Here is a 20,313-nt window from a genome sequence, read left to right on the forward strand (position 1 = left end):
TGGGATTCTCTCTGCCCCTCCCCCACTCTCACATGTACTCTCTCTCAAAAATAAATAAATAACCTTAAAAAAAATACAGACATGTCTGTGTTATGGTTTTAGCCAAGTTGAACCATCCTCAGTAGCTAACTTTATGAATTCACAGGTGACGCTGGAATCTCTCTGTAATGTGGCAGACACTATCGGTTGATTCAGCCAACATCCCTTCTATGTGCGGTCCTCTAGTGCAGAGGTCAGCACTGTACACACTCAGATTCCCAGACTCCCTTGCAGTGGGAAGTGCCACGTGACCCAGTCCTGGGGGGGACCATTGTCAATGTGCATCTGCCAGCGCCGCCACTGTGGCTGTGTCCCTTGTCTCCGTTCAGAGAATGCTTATACAGGGCCTGAGGCAGCAGTGGCAGCTCCTGGTATAGCCAGCAAAACAAAAAAGGGAGGAAAAACCTGGCTCTCTCCAACGTCCGCCTCTTAGCCCCTCGGCTAGCCCTAGCCTTGTTTCTGCCCGAGACAAATAACACACCTTCCTTATTTAAGCAAGCATCTGTCCGTTTTCCTGGTATCTGCAACTGGACAAAATCCTAATTTACAGGCAGGGTGTACTGGTGTGGTGTTAACTAGAGCCTCACTTTAACATACTCCCATGGCTACAAAATCTGGCTGCAGATGAGACTGAGGGAACATTGCTAAAAGAAATGCCAGGACCTCCACTGCATGTGAATCCTGGATAAAGGTGCAGACAGAAAAGCTCAGAGGTGAGCAGCAGCAGAGCCCCCAGACCCGGATGCTCTGCCTGACCCTGAGAACGTCTCACATGCACCTCAGGATTCTCTTTCATAAGGCAGCGCGTTTTGTTTTTTAAAGCTCCTGTATTGCTTTTTTTATATAAACTTCTTTTGATTATAAAAGTAAAATGTTCTCATTATTGGAAATCTGGAAAATGCAGAAGAACACAAGGAAAAGAAAATTTCTAATCCCTTCATACAAAGAGAATCACCATTTAAAAATATTTTTTATGTTTTTTGGACTATTTCTTGGCTTTCTAAAAATAGTCCTGATCATTTACTGATGGGCTTTTACATGTCAGGGGAGACGCTGTGCCAAGTATCCCACATATCTGCACAAAAATTGTGAGAGATGTGATATGATTTTATTGTCATTTTACAAACGAGAACACAAGAGGTTCAGTCAGTCCGATGACCCGTCCCAGAGTCCCAGGGCAAGGAGCAGAACTGGAAATCAAATTCAAATCTGATTCCAATATCCATTTTTTAGGCGGTAGCTCTGCAAACGTCCATGACCCAGGCCTGCCTGAGCAAGCTCATGTGCATCCTCCCTTTTAGCCGTTATAACAGCCTGTCACAAACATTTCCTTATGACATCAAAAGCACTTCCACTGTATACATTTTCCACAATTTAACTACTTCCCTGATGGCAGACCTTAAGGAGCTCTCCACCCTTTGCTATCATAAATAATACTCCAACAAATAACTCTCCACAAATCTCTGCATTTCAGAGCATTTCTTTAGATTCTTAAAAAAAAAAAAAAAAAAAGAAAGTGGATTCACTGTCAATGGGCTTTAACACAAGTGGCACATTTCCTTGTGTCGTTCCCACCTTCTTCTAGAGTGGACAGAGAGTAAAGGAGCGGACATGAAATATTCAGCACATATATGAAACTCTAACCACTTGTACCTAAACTTTCCCCTCTCATTCGGGCCCAGGAGGAGCCAAGGGAGGGTCCCTCACTGGCCTCGCTGCCTCGTACTGGAAAATGCCCTGGTCTTCCCACTACAGCTTTGGAAAGAAAATGAAAGTACTGGTTTTAATAATTAATCCTCAACTATACTGTAGTATAGAGGTGGAATGTAAGGAAAGGTATTAAGCAGGCTGTGTTTTAGCTTATGGGCAAGTAATAAACTGTATCATGTATCTTGAATATATCATAGATAAGCTGCTATATAACGATCACCACTTCAGATAGCTGTGAAATTAGGTGATTAACTAGTTGTTACTTAACCTTCTAATTTCTGTATAAGTCTAATTACATGAAATAGAAGTTGGGGTTCTGATTTTTTACTTTGCTTTTCTGTTTGGAGTGTCATTGTAACTACTGTATTGTAAATGATGGAAAATAATTGCATATGTTAAAAAAATAAATTGTGTAAAAAAATAAATAAATAAAGACAATGGTCCTGTCTCAAAAAAATAATAATAATAATAATAATTAATCTTGAGAAAAGAATCACTCTAAGACCAAAATGCCTCTAGCATCTTTTATATTTAATTGAGAAAAAATCCTACACGAGGAAAAATAAATAAATTAAGCTGCAGCTAAGGACCTGTATTGACAAAATGTGGTATGAGCCCCTTTAAGCCTGCGTGGTGCCGCCTTCCTGTGCAAACAAGGCAGAACGACTGACCTTCTAACATAAGGAGAACAGGAGTACTGTTGGAGTTAAGGGAGACTGAGGGGAGAGTGGTTGTGAAACACGTCAAGTAAGGCCTGGCGCGCTCTTCTGTGCTCGGTAACTGTTAGCCGTAACCATTCCAGTGGCTGAGGACGAGACACCAGGAGCGGGGCGACAGGCCCCTGACGTCAGCAGCACCCACTGTGGTCCGACCTCGCACATCTCACCAAACCCGTCCCACACACGGCCCAGGAACAGGCCTCTGCCTCGGCTTCATGCCTTATTCCTCCCTCCAGCCTCTTGCCCGGAACAGTTTCTGCCCCCTCAGCTGGGGTAGTAGGCCACAGGCTCAGGAGTCAGACCCGAGTCTGAAGTCTGACTTTGCCATTTTTTTTTTTGCCATGTGGTCTTGGGCAGGTTACTGAGACTCTCCAAACCTCAATTTCATCATCTGTAAAATGGAAAGGTACAGTCCCATTCATACAGAAGGTTCTTGAAAAGATGACAGCAAATGTATATACTGTTCCTAACCCACTGCCCTGGGGCACAGGGAGGGAGCGCCCGGCAAAGGGCAGCACGCTGCATGACGGGCCCCCTCAAAGTTCAGTCACGCCGTTTCCTCCAGGAAGTTCCTACCTGTCCTGTCTTAGATGTACAGCCTAGCACAGTCCATTTAGAAGTTATGTGGACATCATCCTGTATGTCCTATTTGACATAGACAGAGCTGATCTTTCCAATTAAACTTCTGGAGAGCAAGAACTGTATTTCACTCTATCTAGAAGCCCAGAAATGCAGTGAAATTCTAAAACCCCTTATGACAAAGCAGAGCAGCTGGAAGCGGCTCTTTGGAACATGGGTGTGAAACAGAATTCTGGGGCCACATTCGGGCTCGCTGTGGGGAGACGGTGCTGACAATGGGTATGGGTCACGTCACGGGCCCGGAATGAAGGAGTGGCGACATGGGACAATTATCTGCCACCTCCAGAGGAGGCACCGAGTCCCAAGTTAAGCAACCTCACTTCCAACCCCACCCCGCCACCGTCTGTGCAGGGGTGAGGTGAGGCGAGAGTAGAGCGGGGAGGGGGGGAGGCACAGTGACCTGCGTAGCTCCGCCCTGTGCTCATGTTGTTTGGCAGCAGCGTCCACTTGTCGGTGACAGGATTGTAGTACTCCACCGAAGCCAAGTTGCAGGATCCATCGTCCCCTCCGACCACATACAGGAGCCCATTCACTGCACACACTCCTGGGGAGCACAGGCCAGAGGAGACGTCAGGGCAGGGGCTACCAGCAGTCGAAATGGGTGGGAGACAGATCTGGATGGTCCTAGAGGTGCTCCTCCTCCCCTTCACGGCAACACAAGGAACTGGCTCTTGGGTCTCATTTTGCTCAATGGAAGAACATGCTGACATGAACCCCCTTTCTAAGAAGGGGGACCATTGCTACATGGTCCCATGGACAATTCCTGGCCCCTGACCCTATAAATAGTTAGAGCATTACCAGGATGGGCCTCTCTCTACTGAAGTGTTGCCTACTGGTGCATGCAGACCTCCCAGCCCAGACTGAGAGCATCTCCCCCACACTACTGCTGCTCTGCTTGTAAGTTCTCCCTGATAAATGGTGTTAGATCCCTCCTGTGTAGCTGGCTGATGGTGGGTCTGTGATGCCTTCACATGACTCAAGTCTAAATCCACACACAGCTCCCAGGGACCAGGCTTTCCTCCTGCTCTGATCTCACCAAGGGCTGGTTTGAGGGCAAGGTCTCATGCAGCAGGGACCTGCTTCTCAAGAGTTTAAAAGTGGCTCAGTCAGTTAAGCGTCCAACTTGAACTCAGGTCATGATCTCACGGTTTGTGAGTTCGAGCCCCACATCAGGCTCTGTGCTGACAGCTTGGAGCCTGGAGCCTGCTTTGGATTCTGTGTCTCCCTCTCTCTCTCTGCCTCTCCTCTGCTCACACTCTGTATCTCTCTCTTTCTCTCTCTCTCTCTCTCTCTCTCTCTCTCTCTCTTTCTCTCTCTCTCTCTCTCAAAAATAAACATTAAAAAAAATTTTTTAATCAAGAGGCCATAGTCTAGTATCCTATGTCTTTTTTCAAAATTAGATTAAGGCGTTGGTGATGTTCAAAAAGTTGTAATTATAAGTATTGATGAAGATAAATCTCAAACACTGGTGAGAAGATAAAATGTACCACTTTCCTAGATGGTAGTGAAAGCACATATGCTTGCTCAGGCTCAAAAATTTTACCTCTAGACTTTTATTCTAAAGAAATAATTTTAGATGTGTGCACTGATGAGCCAAAGGACCATTTGTAATAACAAAAGCATTACTGATAGAAAAGATGGAAATAAATGTCCAACAGTAGATTAGTTATTTAAATTATCATATAGCCATTTAAAATACGTAAATATATTTCATGTTATAGTAAGATGTTCATGGAAGGTTGTAAAGTGGATTAGAAAAGGAGGTTATAAAATAGCACTGCAGTGTGATTCTGCCTGTGCTGTTAAAAAACAGAAATACCTGTCTGTAAGTGTGTACATGTACACACATCTACATCTAAACTTAATTCTAGGACTCCAGGTACATTAGCTGTGTTAGATAATCCCTCAAGCGTCTGTAATCCCTTGCTCGTGTGGTTTAAAGACAAATGCCAAGTTATCTAACGGTGGGCTTAGGCAATGGACAAATTAATAAACTCCCCTGTTTACACTTTCAACCTGTGAGCTACAAATGAGTTTAGCAAACAGGTAACTTGATATAAAGGAACTAAATCTGCCAGAAAGTCACCTCGTTGTCTTTCCAGCCTGGAAAGCTAAGTCAACACTTTCATAGAGTAATGAGGCATAAAGTAACACATACCAACATGGGACCCGACCCAGAGGACACAGTTGTCAAAGGAAATAGTTTAATAGGGATGTCAGGCTCCTGGAATAAAAATCTAAACCCTCTAAGATAAATCATCCCCACAGGAAGGAAAAGGAGAAGGGACAGAGAGATGGGAAGTACAAACCAAGGAATTTGGGAAGTGTTCCCACCAGAGAATGAACAAGGGGACTGGTGACGCCTGAAAGGAAGGAGACGGGCTTCAGGCGGGAAGTGAGGGGTTCTCAGAACCAGGTACTGGCAAAGAAGGATAGAAGCAAGCATCACTGCCTGACCATGCCCACACAGCCCTGTGCCTAGCTGCCCAATGAAGCCATTGGACAGGGGGCTTTGATGGCTCTCGGAGGGCTTTTCTGGGTCTGTGTTCCTGCGTGCACAAAGTCATCACCCTTTGTTGGAAGAGGAAGAACCCCCTGCATCTGTATAGGGGACTCTGTGGCTAGCTTTTGTGGTCCCCAGCTCTCCCCTCTCCCAGCCCGGAGCCTACATGGCAAAAGGATACTCCCGTTTGAGGGGCAAGCTCGGGCCAAGGTTCTGGAAGTCTCTCCCTTCTGCTTTTCTTTTGGAGCTAGTGTTTGCACCCAAACCCCGCAAGGGCAGAAGGAAAGAGCGGTCATATTACCTGCATTGCGCCTGCACATGTTCATGTCCGCCACCTGCTTCCAGGTGTTTGTTCCAGGGTCATAAACTTCAACACTTTTCCTCACCAGGGGCCCGTCGTGTCCACCTGTGGCATACAGCTGTCCACTGAGGACCCCGACCCCTGAAAGGCAGAGCACAGTGTCCTCGCCTCAAGCTGGCTACCATGAACAGAAACCAGGAGGCCTGGTGTCCAGTCCTGGGCAACTGTCACCAGCAGGGTGACCTGGGGCATCCTGTTCTGTTCCCCTTGACCTTAGTGTCCTTATCTGTAGAACAAGTATAATGACACCCTGCCTGCCTCCTACCACTGTCAATCTGAGAATTTCCTAAATATAAAGCAAAAATGACCCTGTGTCTGTTCAGAGAAACACAAATATACATATATATGTAACATATAGTGACTATGTATATATAAAATAGAGAGAGAGGGTTCAGACGCAAAGAAAAAAGAAAAAAGACTGAAAGAAACCCTCCAAAACATTAGAAGAGTTATCTCCAGATGGTAAAATGACACTTGTCCTCCCATTGGCCTGTCTTGCCAAGTCTTCATATTCATATTCCTCAGCCTTCAATTCTATTAGTTGAGTCGGAGGAGTTAAGCCTGGCACCTAGCTGTGCAGCAGGTGCGCTGCCATCCTTACCGCGCGGACCTCCCTGCGTCCCTGAAGCAGAGCCCGCCCTCCCGCCACGCGCTCGGCTCTTGGCTCGCAGAGCGGCGTCACATCACTCCTGATGTTGACAGGCCTGCGCTGGCTTCTAGCACAGCGCCGTGCACAGGATTCAGCGTCACCTTCTAAAATCCTTCAGTGCAGGTCACAGAAGGGGGGTGGAGAGACCAGCGGACCTGGTGTCTGAGGCACGTGGGGTCTGGATGTGTCTCTAACTTGCTGCCGGGTGAAACCTCCCCTTTCCAGGCCTCAGTGCTGCCATTTGCAAAGCGATGTGGCGCACGGGCTACCCCGCCCCACGACAGGCTGCAGCTCCATCAGGTGGGGAGATTTTGAAAAGATAGATTCCAGGGGCTTGTTCCTGGAGGCACTAGCTGGGACTCAAACGGTACCTCAGGTGACTGGGCTATGCAACCACATGTCAGACTCAAAGACTCGATTTCTAGGATACAAACTTCACATGAACAAGGACCCTGTCTTATTCCGTCTGTTTCCCTGTGCCTGATGGTACTAGGTCCTTGTTTGAATGACAAAATATGTAAAATCCCATCCAGCAATTATGCTGGTATGCTGGTGGTTCCTAACAGTTGCCCTAAACTAACAGCAGATGGTGGTGTTGTAGCAACAATGGCTATCTAACAGATAACAGTGGTGTAATTCAGGGTGTTCCAAAGCAGGCTCATCTGCCCCTTTCTCACGCCCGGCAGGAACTAGCAGAGCCTGGGTCCCAGAGATGGCCTCGCTACCCTCCAACCATCTGCAAGCATCGCTCACACCCTACTGAAAAAGCAAGCAGCGTTCCAGGTACTCAGGGTCTCCCCTGCCTTTCTGCAGCCTTCTCCACAAATGTTCATGCGGAGGTCTCCTGGACCTAAAGCCACCATGGCTCCTGCCACTTCTAAGGGCCAGAGGCAGCCAGGGGCCAGAGTCTTTGGTTCCTCAGCCACCAAAGAACACCCACCATGACAAGTAGGTGGGTTCTCAACTCCAGAGGTGAGGCTTCCCCAAATCTTAGGGACGTGAAGTATGTAACAAAAGCTGACCTGAGGTGGCCCAGGGTCATGGCAGTAGAGTTGCCACCACCCAGGGCCAGAGCAGCCCCAGTGAACTCCCACAGCAACAAGGCCTGGGCACCCGGCAGAGACAGCGGTTTGCCTCCAGAGGCAGATCTATGGCAGAGGCGGCAGCTCTGTGCTGGGGGCTCCACTGGGGGCTGCCCCTCCACACTTGCTGCTTGAGACACTCCCAGAGGCAACCCCACATCTTGGTGCCACTCCACTCCTCTGGAGCTGTCCCTGCGTTCTTGAGCTTTGAACTTGCTCTCACACCTAAAGTCACAGAGGATTCCTAGGAAGTACAAATAAGGCTCTATCAAGACTCTCCAAACCAAAATTACTAAAAGAGCTCCAGGAAGGGAGAGGAACCATGACAAGTGTGAAGTGAACTGGCCCCTGAGGAGCATCTACTGCAGCCCTTCATTTCTCATCTGAGGACTCAGAAGCCAGAAAGGGGGAAGGGACTTGCTCAAGGTCACATGGCAAGGGTGAGCAGACCCAGCACCGAGGCACAGGCCTCCTAACTTCCAGGCATCTGCTCCATGTTCAGGGAGGGCCAACTGGTCAAATCAGCAGAGACAAGCTCACTAAAAATAGCATTCCACACTCAATGAGACCATGCACTTTTTTCTTTTCTAATTTCTTAAATGGGACCATGCACTTTTTTCTATTCTAACTAGTAAGCACACAAAGGTTTTTGAATATTAAAATAGCATTAAAGAATGCTGAGCAAGTGGTCATGTGTTTGGTACTATAAAGTGAGATCGCACGCAATTCAGTCTTCAAAAATAAAATAAAGAAAAAAATACACAAAACAGAAAGACCTTGAGGGCATTATGCTAAGTAAAATAGGACAAAGACAAATAACATGATGTCCACTTATACATAGAATTAAAAAAAAATCAAAACCCATAATACAGAGAACAGGTTGATAGTTGCCAGAGGCAAGGGGTTAGGGGAAGGTGACCCTACCAGTTATATGACCTTGAGCAAATCACTCGCCCCTGGTCAACTTACTTTGTATTAAGTGGAATTTATGTTGTGTCTACCTTTTAGAGGCAGTGGCAAGGACTAAGTAAACTGAAGTACAGAAGGTGCTTATTAGGACAGCACCTGGCACTCAGTGAGCCTTCACTTTCCAGGGATGCAGTGACTTCCACAGAGATGGACGGGGTGATGGTGAAGAGAATAGCTTAACTTGGAAGTGCTTGTGTCGAGCTGGAAAGATGGTGGTGGGAACACAGGTGTTAAAAGGAAAGAACACGAAGGTGAAATAAGGTAGACCGTTCAACTGTGGGTCTCCAGACCCACCCAGGAGCGGATCAGCTGGAACCTGCCCCCCGGGGCTCCCTCGTACCTGCGCCACTGCGGCGGGTGCTCATGTCCGCCACGTATGTCCACTCATTGGTTGCCGGGTTGTACTGCTCCACGGTGCTCAGGCACTGGCGGGAAGCCCCATCATAACCCCCGACAGCATACAGCTTCCCTGGAACAGACAAAGTGGCTGAGGGTGGTGGCAGGGACGGTGGCATAGAGCTGGAGCTTGGCTGAAACTTCGCTGTTAACCCACTGGGGCACTTTTACCTCCATGAGAACTCAGGGGCCTCTTCCTCCAGAAGGACCACAGACCAGAGTATGCATCCTTCACATTTCTGCCTTCTACTTCCTCTTAAGCCATGAGGCTCCTTAAAGCACTACAGAGCACCTTTCTAAATAAGCACCCTAAATGCCCAATGCAAAGCTATGGCCTGGCACCACTGGGCTCAGCATACAATTGTTAGAAAACTTTATTAGATCTTTTCCAGAATAAGGTACCCGAGAAATAAAAACCTAGCGGGGCCCAGCCACAGGCAGACAGGTTAATTGGCTATTAACCATTTTTGGCTAATTTTATTAGACATTTTTGGCTAATGACTTACAACAGCAGACAAAACAAATATGTGAAAATACACTTCAGTGAGAACACAAACCCTCACTTTATCATAATGTGTGTGCTCCATCCACAATTCCAGCAAATGGAGCATGTGGATGTGTGTGTGGTCTGGGCTGGGGAGGCTAAAATTTACCAACAGGCTCCCTTGTGGTCTTCAAGTCATGTGCAAGATCCCTGAAACACCATTAGCCATTTTTAAAATAAAATACCATGAGGTGCTACCTAAAGGCATCACTTCTGCCTGGAGCTGAGCATATGAGGTTAGACAAGGGGCAGAAAATCAGCATTTGAGCTCTCCTAGAGCACAGATTCAAACATGGAGGGTGTCTTCTGTGTGTGTGCGTGTGTGTGAGTGTGGGAAGGGGAGACCTACCTCATCTAGGCCTCACACCTATCAGGACAACGGAGTTATAATAAGGATCTCAAACACTAGCTGTAGATTAAATAAACACTGCCAGATGCAAATCCACTTAATAGAGTTACTAATCAAATGAGGGGTTTTTTTTTTTTGCCATTTGTGCTTTCCTAGGGGAGAAATACCAAAAATTCAACTATTATTTGGAAGTGCGCAATATTTTTAAGTTAGAAAGAGGCTCAAACTGTGTTGTCGTATCAAATGTAAAATTACTGGGGCACCTGGCTGGCTCAGTCAGTTAAGTGTCCAATTTCTGCTCAGATCATGATCTTGCAGCTCATGAGTTCGAGCCCTGTATTGGGCTCTACACTCAGGGCTTGGAGCATGGAGCCCCCTCTCTGTTCCTCTACCACTCACGCTCTGCCTCTCCTTCAAAAATAAATAAACATTAAAATAAAAAATTTTAATTATTTATTCTATCATTGAGGCTGGTTTTGTTTTCTGCCCCAGAGTCCTTTCCAGGGACCCTTTCTAAAAGAAAGGGACACCTCCTCCCCAGTTCTGCCCTCACCTAAGCCAGAGCACAGACTCCTGACCCAGCAGCTCTCCAGGGCCCAGGCTGCTCCCGTGATGGATGCTGGCCAAAATGTAAACCTGCCCACCCAGGTAGGAGGCCTCTGCTCGCCAAAACCTAAGTCCGTCCGGGAACAGGAAGGCCTGGGGTGTGGAGGAGATGAGGCTCTCCCGAGGCAACCCCAGTGGTCATGCAGACCAGAGAGCCAGGATAGGGGACAGGGAGGGGGAGGCGAGCACCATAACAATGTGGAGAGCCCCATCTCCAAGGCCACGAGGAAGCAGAGGCCACTGAAGATACTCCTGAAATATTCTCACCAAAGCTGTGAGGACAATGCTCTGCTGCCCCAAGATGACCCACAGCCAAAGAGGTTCAAATTCAGAATGGACAAGATCAACAAATTCCCAGGCTGTCTTCCATGTCAACAGGCACGCTACGAGACAGCACTTCCTCCACATACAGAACACGCTCACACAAGCCCTTGTCAAGGGGACTGTTTCAAATCACTATCACGAAAGCAACTTCTCCAACCCCCCACCCAGCAACCGTCCTAACCTTGCATCAGCTGAAAAAATATGCACTCAAGGTTTCTCCTTGAGTCTATTAACAGGGACTTGCTATTTTTAACCCCTACTCTATTGTTTTATATTCCTGGCTGAGGAGCAAGGGGGGAAATGGGAAGGTGGCTAGACAAAGCACTTACATTTGGCAGACAAATCAATTTCTTTTCCACCAGGAGGATGAGATTGCAGGAAACAATTTATCTTGATAGGAGGACAAAATCCTTGCACTCACCAAAATGACTTATTTAGTGCGTTAGAATAATATACTTCTAAATGAAAACTTATGCATTACTGGTACAAACCAAGAAATGGAGTGAGAGAGAATATTTCTATTAATGTCTGTCTAATCACTGCACATTACACTCTCCCCAAAGCATGTAAGCATGTTCTTGGGGGATGCACAGGAGAGAGGGAGGGAGGGAGAGAGAGGGAGACAGACAGAGAGAGAGAGAGAGAGAGAGAGAGAGAGGGAGGGAGGGAATGCCTATGTACGTGTCTAAATGCATAGATATTCCCACTTCAGGAGAGATTAATGAATCAGTCATCCCATAAAGTATAACATTTTTTCCAAATAATATTCTATGCTTTAATATATTGAATTCACACATATTTATAAAATCTCATTAGCGTTTTTTAAAGGTCTGAAAACAGTGTAGTGCAATGGAAAGAGCGTGGAATTAAGAGTCAGAAGACCCAGGCTCAAGGACCAGCTGTGCTACTTACTAATGTCAGGGATATCACTTGCCCCTCTGGCACTTCTTTTCCCCATCTGGAGAAGGAGAAGATCTAAGCCCTGCCTATCTCCCTCCAAAGGGTCTTGGGTACAAAATTTATATATAAAACAGCCATTTATAAACTACACAGCTCTGTCTAACTGGGTGGGAGGCCTCACTACTCCCACCTGCCTCACCCCACACACCTTTCCTGACTTAAGCAGGACTCTCCTGCCAACCTGTCCTGCAATGACAGTAATCAGACCTGGGAAGACATGCCCACCTCACTTGAGGCTCTGTTCATGTGCTAATGTCGAACATATAAATAAGGGGACCAAACTAATTAAACAAAATGAACTCTCACCCCGACCACAGTATGCTCCTACATTCTATGTTGACTCTAGATTCCTCAACCTATAACACAACTGGTGACAAGTGGCCAAAGCAAGAGGCTGGTGTTTCCCCTAAGGCTCCACTTACTCCTCCCAACACAGCTGGCCACCTGCTAGCCTTGAGCCGGTAGCTGCACCCATCTGCACCTCAACCTTCCTCATCTATTCCATCAGGATACTCGAACCTGTCTCAGAGCAGTGATGGGAGGAATAGAGCCAGGGCGCTGGGACAAGACCTGTGGGCAGGGGCAGGGGCAGGCCGCTGCCCACTGGTGTTCCTTACCCTCCACGACACCCACACCCACGCTGCTCCGCCGCGTGTTCATCGGGGCCACGAAGAACCACTCGTTGGTCTTGTAGCTGTAGGCTTCCACCGATGCTAGGCCTGAGAGACCAGAGACTCATGAGATTCCTACTCAACAAGAGAGGCCAGGCCTCATCCGGTGTGAGGCTGGGAGAAGGTTGGAAACCTGGGGGTATGGCTGAGTCCCACCCCTACCTTGCCATGCAGCCTGGGGCACTTCCCTGACACATGTCCATAGTGTGTCTACACTGAGAGGATCCCTAAGGCCTGACTCACGGTGGGTCACAAGATGACATGGGGATACAAAGGAACTGCCCTGCAAATGTAAATTGTGACAGCTACTGAATCGAGTAAAAAACCTGAGATTGCCTCACTTGAACACCTTCTTTTCTCTTCTCTTCCTCTACATAGGAAGCTAGAAAGCTGAAAACTTAGCTTCCCTGACCTATTAGGGGTAACTCAGTTGAGAAGGCCTACATAGAAGTCTGATAGGCATTTCTGAAATAGCCTTTGTTTTTTGTACACCAACTTGCTTGTTGCTACCTGGAACACAAATGTGCCAGCTGGAGCTGTAACAGCCACTTTATGATCAGGAGGATACAGCCAAGAGATGTTTCAAGAACTCGGCCCCAATATTCTTAGCAACTGCCAACTCCTGGACATCTTTCTTCATGGGTAAAACAGGACCTCTCATTTGTTTAAGCTACAGTTTAGTCAAAAGCAATTTTTTTTTTTTAATATGGAACGCTTCACGAATGTGCGTGTCATCCTTGCGCAGGGGCCATGCTAATCTTCCCCGTATCATTCCAATTTTAGTATATGTGCTGCCGAAGCGAGCACTCAAAAGCAATTTCTAAAAGAAACAATACCCCACTCTCTCTCTTTTTTTTTTTTTTTTGTCTTTATTCTAAGGTCCTACCCACTAGAGGCAGCCTCTGAAGGGGATATAGACCCTAGAATTTTATGAGTGAGGCAAAAAGAATTGGAAAGGTTACCAATTGGACACAAATGAAAATTGAAAGAAGTAAAAAATGTTGTTTTTCACATCCCTGGGGCCATTTCAGTGTAACAAAGTTACTGTCTACAGAGACATCCCCCTGCAGGTACAGGAGAGGCGAGATCATCTCTCCAAGTTCACGTCTACTTTACGTTCTGATTTGAACTTTGAAATGACACAGGAGCCAGGAGCAAAGGAACGCTCCTGCAGTGGCACAGCCTGTCAAAGCTTCATGGGGCAGTAGAAAGGGCAGGAATAAAGACAGCAAGGCCTGAGCCAGGTCTCTGCCACGGCTGAACCCCAGCTCCCGTGTCCGTCCAGCAGAGGGCTCCGGCAGTTCTAAGGTGCCCTCCAGCTGAGCATGCTGTCTTTCTAAATCTCATCTTTTGACAAAAATGGGTTCCCAAACAACGGAAAGGACTGTACTCCTTTCTGAGTGCAGGATCCTTCCTAGAACCCTAGAAATGATACCACCCACGTGGGCAGTTATATATTCCATGTGTGGGAGGCCTGGCTCTGGCAAACAAGGTAGGAGATGAGGAAGGATGAGTATGCTGTTGAGGTAACTGTGGGTGGACAGAAGGTTGGCCCGAGAACTGGCTGAGCAAACCAGGGTTGCACTGAGGGCATGTCCCAGGCTGGGAGGAGGGGGGACCACCTCTGGGACCTACCAGTACTGCCATCAAAGCCCCCCACGGCATAGAGCAGGTCATTGAGCACGGCCGCACCCAGAGTGCTCCGGCGCTCCTGCATGCTGGCAATGGACGTCCACTGGTCCTTCACACCGTCATACACATCCACCGTCCGCACGCGCAGTGAGCCGTTAAATCCACCCACAGCATACACGTGACCGGCCATGAACACCACACCTGAGGCATAGGAAACCAAGGCATCAAGGTCATCTCAGGCAGCTGATCGCTCATGCTGATGAGTGACAATGGGGGAGCCAGACGGTCACATGAATAATTCACCACAGAAAGTGATGTCCAACTTTACACAACAGGAAGTCTTTGTGGGACTCACTGGATTTCTATTCATATATGCTTTTTCAAGGGTGCTTGATTCAAGCAAATACTTGCACTAGGTTGAAGTTCCTAAGCACATAAGAACTGACCCCAGAAGGGTAGCCAGAAACTGGGCAAGTGGGGAATTGAAAGGAAGAAAGTCTGTAATGAACAGACGTTTGTGGAAACAAGGAGCAATTTAGGATTTCCGGCAGGACACAGAGACAAGCTGGGGAAAAGCAGGCTGCCTACCTGCTCTGCATCTCCTGGAGGGAAGCTCAGCTATCTGGTCCCACCGGTCCTCTTCAAAATCGTAGCATTCCACGCTGCGGATCGCCTTGGGTGCCTGGCCACCAACCACAATCATGACCTCCAGAAAGACAAATAGACATTGGCTGGGTCTCCCCAACATGTGGATTCATGTAACCAACCCTGGCACTTCCACATGCCAACTGCCCAGGGTCCATAAGTGAACTGACATGCCTGCTGACGACAGAGTTACTTACATGAAGATGCTACCCCAAATCAAAAACAGAAAGACTTTTCTTGAATAGTCAGTCCTAAAGAATACAACCGTAAGGTTGACCCTTCTCAAGGACTTGTGCTCAGGGCCATGTTGGTGGTACGTACAGCCACTCAGGATATCTTCTACCATCTCAATGCGCTCAAGGATGTGAGCCAGGGGACTCAATTTTTTTTATCAAAACAAAATATTCCAAAATACATATATAAACTTGAATATATTTTAGAATAGAGTGCAGAACTTGGATAAATGTTTAAGGTAAAATTACTTCAAAAATACTTCTGAATACACAGAATACAGGCGGGCACGTAGTCATTGCGGTCCTGGATAAAATTGAGAAAGGCCGCTTCGGGGTAGTTCCCATGGAAATGATGACGTTCTGAAAAATCATACTAACAATACTATCTTCACAAGTCAGATAGTAGCTACCATTGCCGGTCACTGTATGAAATGTCTGGTCGTTTACTCATCACATTAACTCTGTGAGGTAGATGTTATTCGTCATGACAAAAAAGGAAATTAGAGCTCAGAGAACATAAATAAATTGCCCAACGTCACACAGCTGCGAGCGGCAGGACAGAGACTGAAAATCGAGTCTACCTGACGGAGAGGTGAAGGCAGTCCCACCCCTCCTGCTCCAGAGACAAGGTCCACGCAAAGACAGCTCACTACGTCTGCAGGTCACTTTTCACTGTTGGGTCAGGAGATGAATTTTATGGATTGCAACCAACATACTTCTCAAAGAGCAGCACAGAAAATATAGGAAGGGTGTTATTTCGTGAAGCAGTTGGTATGGTTATATACACATGTATGTGTCTCCCAGATCACAATTTAAACAGATTTGTTAGCGTAGGGTACAGTCAGGAAAGAAAAACAAAAACACAGATGAAAGCCACTGCTCCGGCGACAGTATGAGACCTGGAGCAGTTAACTGTGGCATCCCTTATTGTTGTGACTTTGCTCACATGTTATTAATTACTAAAAAATAAAGTAGCAAAGTTAACAATCGCATATTGGTACAAATTCATGGTTGTCTCCATAACGACATCACTCTCAGTGATTCTAAGAGGCCTTCTTACATGGCGAGGAAGGAGGAAAGTCACAGCCAATCAATAGGATTACAGGACATTCTCATCACCTACAGCTTGCATTATGTACTTGACAGGTTCTCAAACCTCTGTGTGCATCACAATCACCTTGAGGGTTGTTAGAAAACAAACTGCTGGGCCCTCCCTGCCAGAGTTGCTGATTCAGCAGGTCTGGAGCGGGACAGACTGTGCATAACAAGTTCCTGGCTGATATGGATGCTGCTCTTCCAAGATTCATACTTTGATAACCACTGTTTTAACCCTCAGGCTATAGGCATTGGCTTACGTTCCATTACCAATTTTTGCCTTTATTAATTACCATAGAGTTTTATTTCTCCACTACGTGTGTATGGAGAGGGGAGTAATGATCAAAATCTGGGCGAGCTCACAGGGGCACAGGCCTCACGTGAGCAGCAGTGATCATACAAGGAGGCAGCACTTGGGCTGACTGCTATTGCTCATCAATTATTTATGTCCCAAAATTCCGGATCCAGGCTCCCCCACTGCCCATGTGGGTGGTCACGGCTGTCTGTGATCAAACGTGGGTAATCAAAGTTCAAAAACTCAGAACTCGGTTCTGACTTTGGAACATTCCAAAGGAACCCAAGACACCCAGTGCAAGCTTAGAGCTGCTGCTACTGCTTCTGGAAATAAACATTCTACATTTGACTCTCCATGACACAGCTCAGAGGGTCCACTGCTCTGTATCAAGAGGAGCCCCCTTCAGAGAAAACCTGAACTTGACATTACTTCCCATCTATAATTCTTTGCTTAGATAGGCATCCATGACGAGTTCAAGGGGGGAGTTTAAAAACATAAGCCTCTTAGCAAGCTTCAGACAATGTCTACCTTATTCTTCTAGGGCCCAATGACTTGCTGTGCCTTCTTAAACATGCCTAGAACTTGCAATGTCCTTCCAGTTTTAAGTTGGTAAGGCTAAAATGAAGGCACAATACTGCAATGAATTTCCATGAAATCTGGTTCTGGGGACTGGGTGAGAAAACAACCAGGTTTTAATTTTCTTTCTGCAGTGATCTCAAGCACTCAACGCCTTCCATGCCCTCTACTTGAAACATTCTTCCCCATTCCTGATCCCTCTGCTCTAACACAGGCTTATTTTTCAGATCTCAGTTTATGTGTCACCTCCTCCAAAAGGACCTCTCTGATCTCAAATCTGAGTTAATGTCCCTTCTCTGAGATCACACATGCCCTGTGTTCTTTCATTAAAACTGGCCCACACTGTGCTCTAACTGCCTGGTGACCCTGTCTCCCTACCTAGACAGTGAGCCTTGCCAGGGCAAAAAATCTATCTGTCTCAGTCACAAGATAAACTTAGGGCCTTCTGGTGTCAGGTAAAAGTAGGACTCAGATATTTATTTGGAATATGAAATGAATGAATGGCAAGGAGCCTACATAAGAAACCAACTTTTTAAAAAATACATAGTTAAATGGAAGAAAATACACAATCCAGAATGTCACTTGCTGGGGTTAATGTATGTTAGCCACCAGAACCAAAAACCTGGGCATACAATTGGAGAAGAAAAAAAATAAAGAGAGAAAAAGAGAGCTTTTCCCATCTTTTCATTCAACCACACGAAGAAAGACAGTTTACTCTTTGTACAAGTTATCAGGCTTTCTCTGTTTAAAAAAAAAAAAAAAGGCAAAGCTTTCAAGGAACCGCACCATGCCTCAGAATCCATCTTACACCAGGAGTAGGGAGGTACAGTCTCACTGGGGAAAACTCCAGCACTCGTCTCTTGAGAATTGTCATAGTTACACAGAAACAGTATTACATAAATCCAAAACTTTCAATGTTAAGGTGAAACCTGAGTAGAAAGACAACAGTAATACAGGACAAGGTTTTCAAAATGAACTTGCATTTGAGCTCACACAGCCACTGCTGGGGGACAACTCTGAACATTCAAACATTGTACAATAATCTGGGAAGAGTAATTATGAGGTTGTGTGGAGCAGGACCACCGGTTTCTGAAAATGCGGAAACGGCTCAAAGAGGAGACGCACTTTCTGCTTCTTTCACAGGCCTCACAAAGCCAATTTCTATGGCAGGCTTTGCAAGAGGCCATCATACAAGGAACACTATACTCGCTGTGTGATCATGCAGAGTAAAAGAAATCAATTTCCTATCTTGAATACTAATGGGTGGTTGTTTCCATAGATACCTGATCCTAGCAACCAATTAGACAAAAACGAGTATTCCCCCCAGTCTACATGCATTATATCTTTAAAATTATAAACCTCTAGCTACTTAGGAAGATCATAAGATGTCAAGGCATGAAGACATTTAAACGGTTCTCTCCTGCAAGCCCTCATTTTACATTTCCAGAAAAACACAGCCCCGCAATGTTCAACAGGCATATTTCTTTCTTTCCTCAATACCTGTAAGTCCGGAAGATTTGTAATGCCTGTAATAGAAACTACTGAAGGAAATCAGCTTGTTTAATGATCACTATTTTTAACATGTATCCTTTAAGGTAATCCTGAGGAAAATCTACCAGGGGTCATATGGGAGTCACAATACAGAACTGGTTCCAGGCTAACAATTTTGCCAGAACAAGTATAATTTAATCATGTTCAAGGATGGCAGTGTATTCGGAGTCTAGCAGGGCACTGCAGGGTCCTAACCCCAAGTCTAATCTGTCACGCTGTTGAAGGCTGCAGAGTTCTGGTAGATGGAGAGTTCTGCTTGATGGAGTACAGGTAAGCCAGATCTCAACTGTGGGTGGCAGGGCTGTTGGACAACTCGCAAGGAAAACATTTTTATTGTGGAAAGTCCAAATGGCCATTTAGGGAACTTAGTGAGACCATGGAAAGACCACCTGATGATTCCTTAGGAAGGAAATTTCACTCCCAGCCTACCAAGATGGTTTTTAAATAAATACATAAGACTATCTCCTCCCATGGAGGATTTTGACTCTAGCAGCATGACTGGGGCAGTGAAGGCTGAGAAGCAGCAAAGTGCCTCCCGACAGTACAACCACCACTCTGTGTGAGAACCAGGAGGTACCCAAGACTAGCCAGGGAGAGGTGCCGTAGGTGAACAGAGCAGAGTCAGGGCCCTAACCTCTAAGTCATCAGGCTCTCCAGCAGGGTGAGAGGAACAACCTGGACTCTGTACACTGTTTTCATCAGGCCAGGGTGGAGTGTGTGTCCAGACTCTGTTCCATGACCGGTGAGCTGGGCAGAAGGCAGGCCCAGCCAGTCGGTCCCTCGGGCCAGGGCAGGAAGCGAGACTCTCTCTTACCCTGGTGCGTGGGGCCGCAGGGCTAACACCAATTCATCCGATGAGCATGTCGAGGTCGAGGCAGAAGACGTGTCCCAGCAGGTTCCTGAGCAACAGAGGCTCTAGGCAAGGACCAACAGCCAAAGTGCAGAGACAATGGGAGGTGGAGAAGCAGCAATGTGAGAGCAAGACCCAGGGAAGCAGGAGTGAGACTATGGACTTTGGGGTCGGGCACATCTGGGCTCAAAGAGCAGCCCAGTCACTGAATAGCTGTGTGACCACGGGCAAGACATTTAACCTTGCCAAACCTCACTTCCATGACCTGTAACACCAACATAATAGGATGTCTCTCTCACGGAGGTCAGGAGCCTTAAATGTTATAAAGCACTTATCATAGAGCTTGGTAAATCATACACACTAAGTGTTAGCCTCCAGTATTTGATCAACACCAGCATCATTACTATTGTTTAAAGCAGTTGTTAAAAAATAGACTCCCAATAAATGGTAGAAAAGGACACTTACGTGATCTGTGAACCGAAGAGTGGACACCACTAGTTCCAGGGTTATGATGGGACTTTTTGAGGGCCCCAGGGTGTTTTCTAGGTGTGGCTGGGGTCCATCTGAAGGATCAAGATGGAAGAGGAGCAGTGCCCACCCAGGCGCCTGGCCAGGTGAGAAGTCCTCCCACCCACCCTACCAATAGCCTGTCTCTAACACCATCTATTGAAAGAAAGCAGGGCGGCCTGACTCGGGAGGAAGCCACCTACTTCTGGCCCAAATGGCTTTTCAGTGTCATTTTTAAACTGCCGAATAGAGATGTCACTTGAACTGAAATGACAGTGCAAAGTGCCAGGCTCAGTACATCTCCAAAGGTTCATTTGCATCTTGCTGGGACCTCATTTCTTTGCTGCCATCTGCAGAACAGGGTAACGTAGGAGTGTTTTGAGTGACTGGGAGACAGTCTCTGGTTGT

The 20,313-nt window shown here is 46.7% G+C and overlaps 1 protein-coding gene and 1 non-coding gene across 2 annotated transcripts in view; both read right to left on the bottom strand.

Moving 5' to 3' along the window:
• KLHL3 (kelch like family member 3) overlaps window positions 1-20,313 on the bottom strand; it is a 112,990-nt gene that overhangs the window by 5,226 nt on the left and 87,451 nt on the right. The window contains exons 9-14 of the mRNA XM_029941963.1: window positions 14,742-14,859; window positions 14,157-14,354; window positions 12,468-12,569; window positions 9,012-9,140; window positions 5,912-6,052; window positions 3,508-3,651 (exon numbers count right to left, since the gene is read on the bottom strand). Coding sequence (XP_029797823.1) covers window positions 3,508-3,651; window positions 5,912-6,052; window positions 9,012-9,140; window positions 12,468-12,569; window positions 14,157-14,354; window positions 14,742-14,859 — 832 coding nt within the window. The remainder of the gene's footprint in view (window positions 1-3,507; window positions 3,652-5,911; window positions 6,053-9,011; window positions 9,141-12,467; window positions 12,570-14,156; window positions 14,355-14,741; window positions 14,860-20,313) is intronic.
• Window positions 13,222-13,328, bottom strand: LOC115295032. The gene has a single exon (XR_003910266.1). It is a non-coding gene; the product is annotated as a U6 spliceosomal RNA (small nuclear RNA).

Source organism: Suricata suricatta, chromosome 6 (assembly GCF_006229205.1).
Source record: "Suricata suricatta isolate VVHF042 chromosome 6, meerkat_22Aug2017_6uvM2_HiC, whole genome shotgun sequence".
NCBI lineage: Eukaryota > Metazoa > Chordata > Mammalia > Carnivora > Herpestidae > Suricata > Suricata suricatta.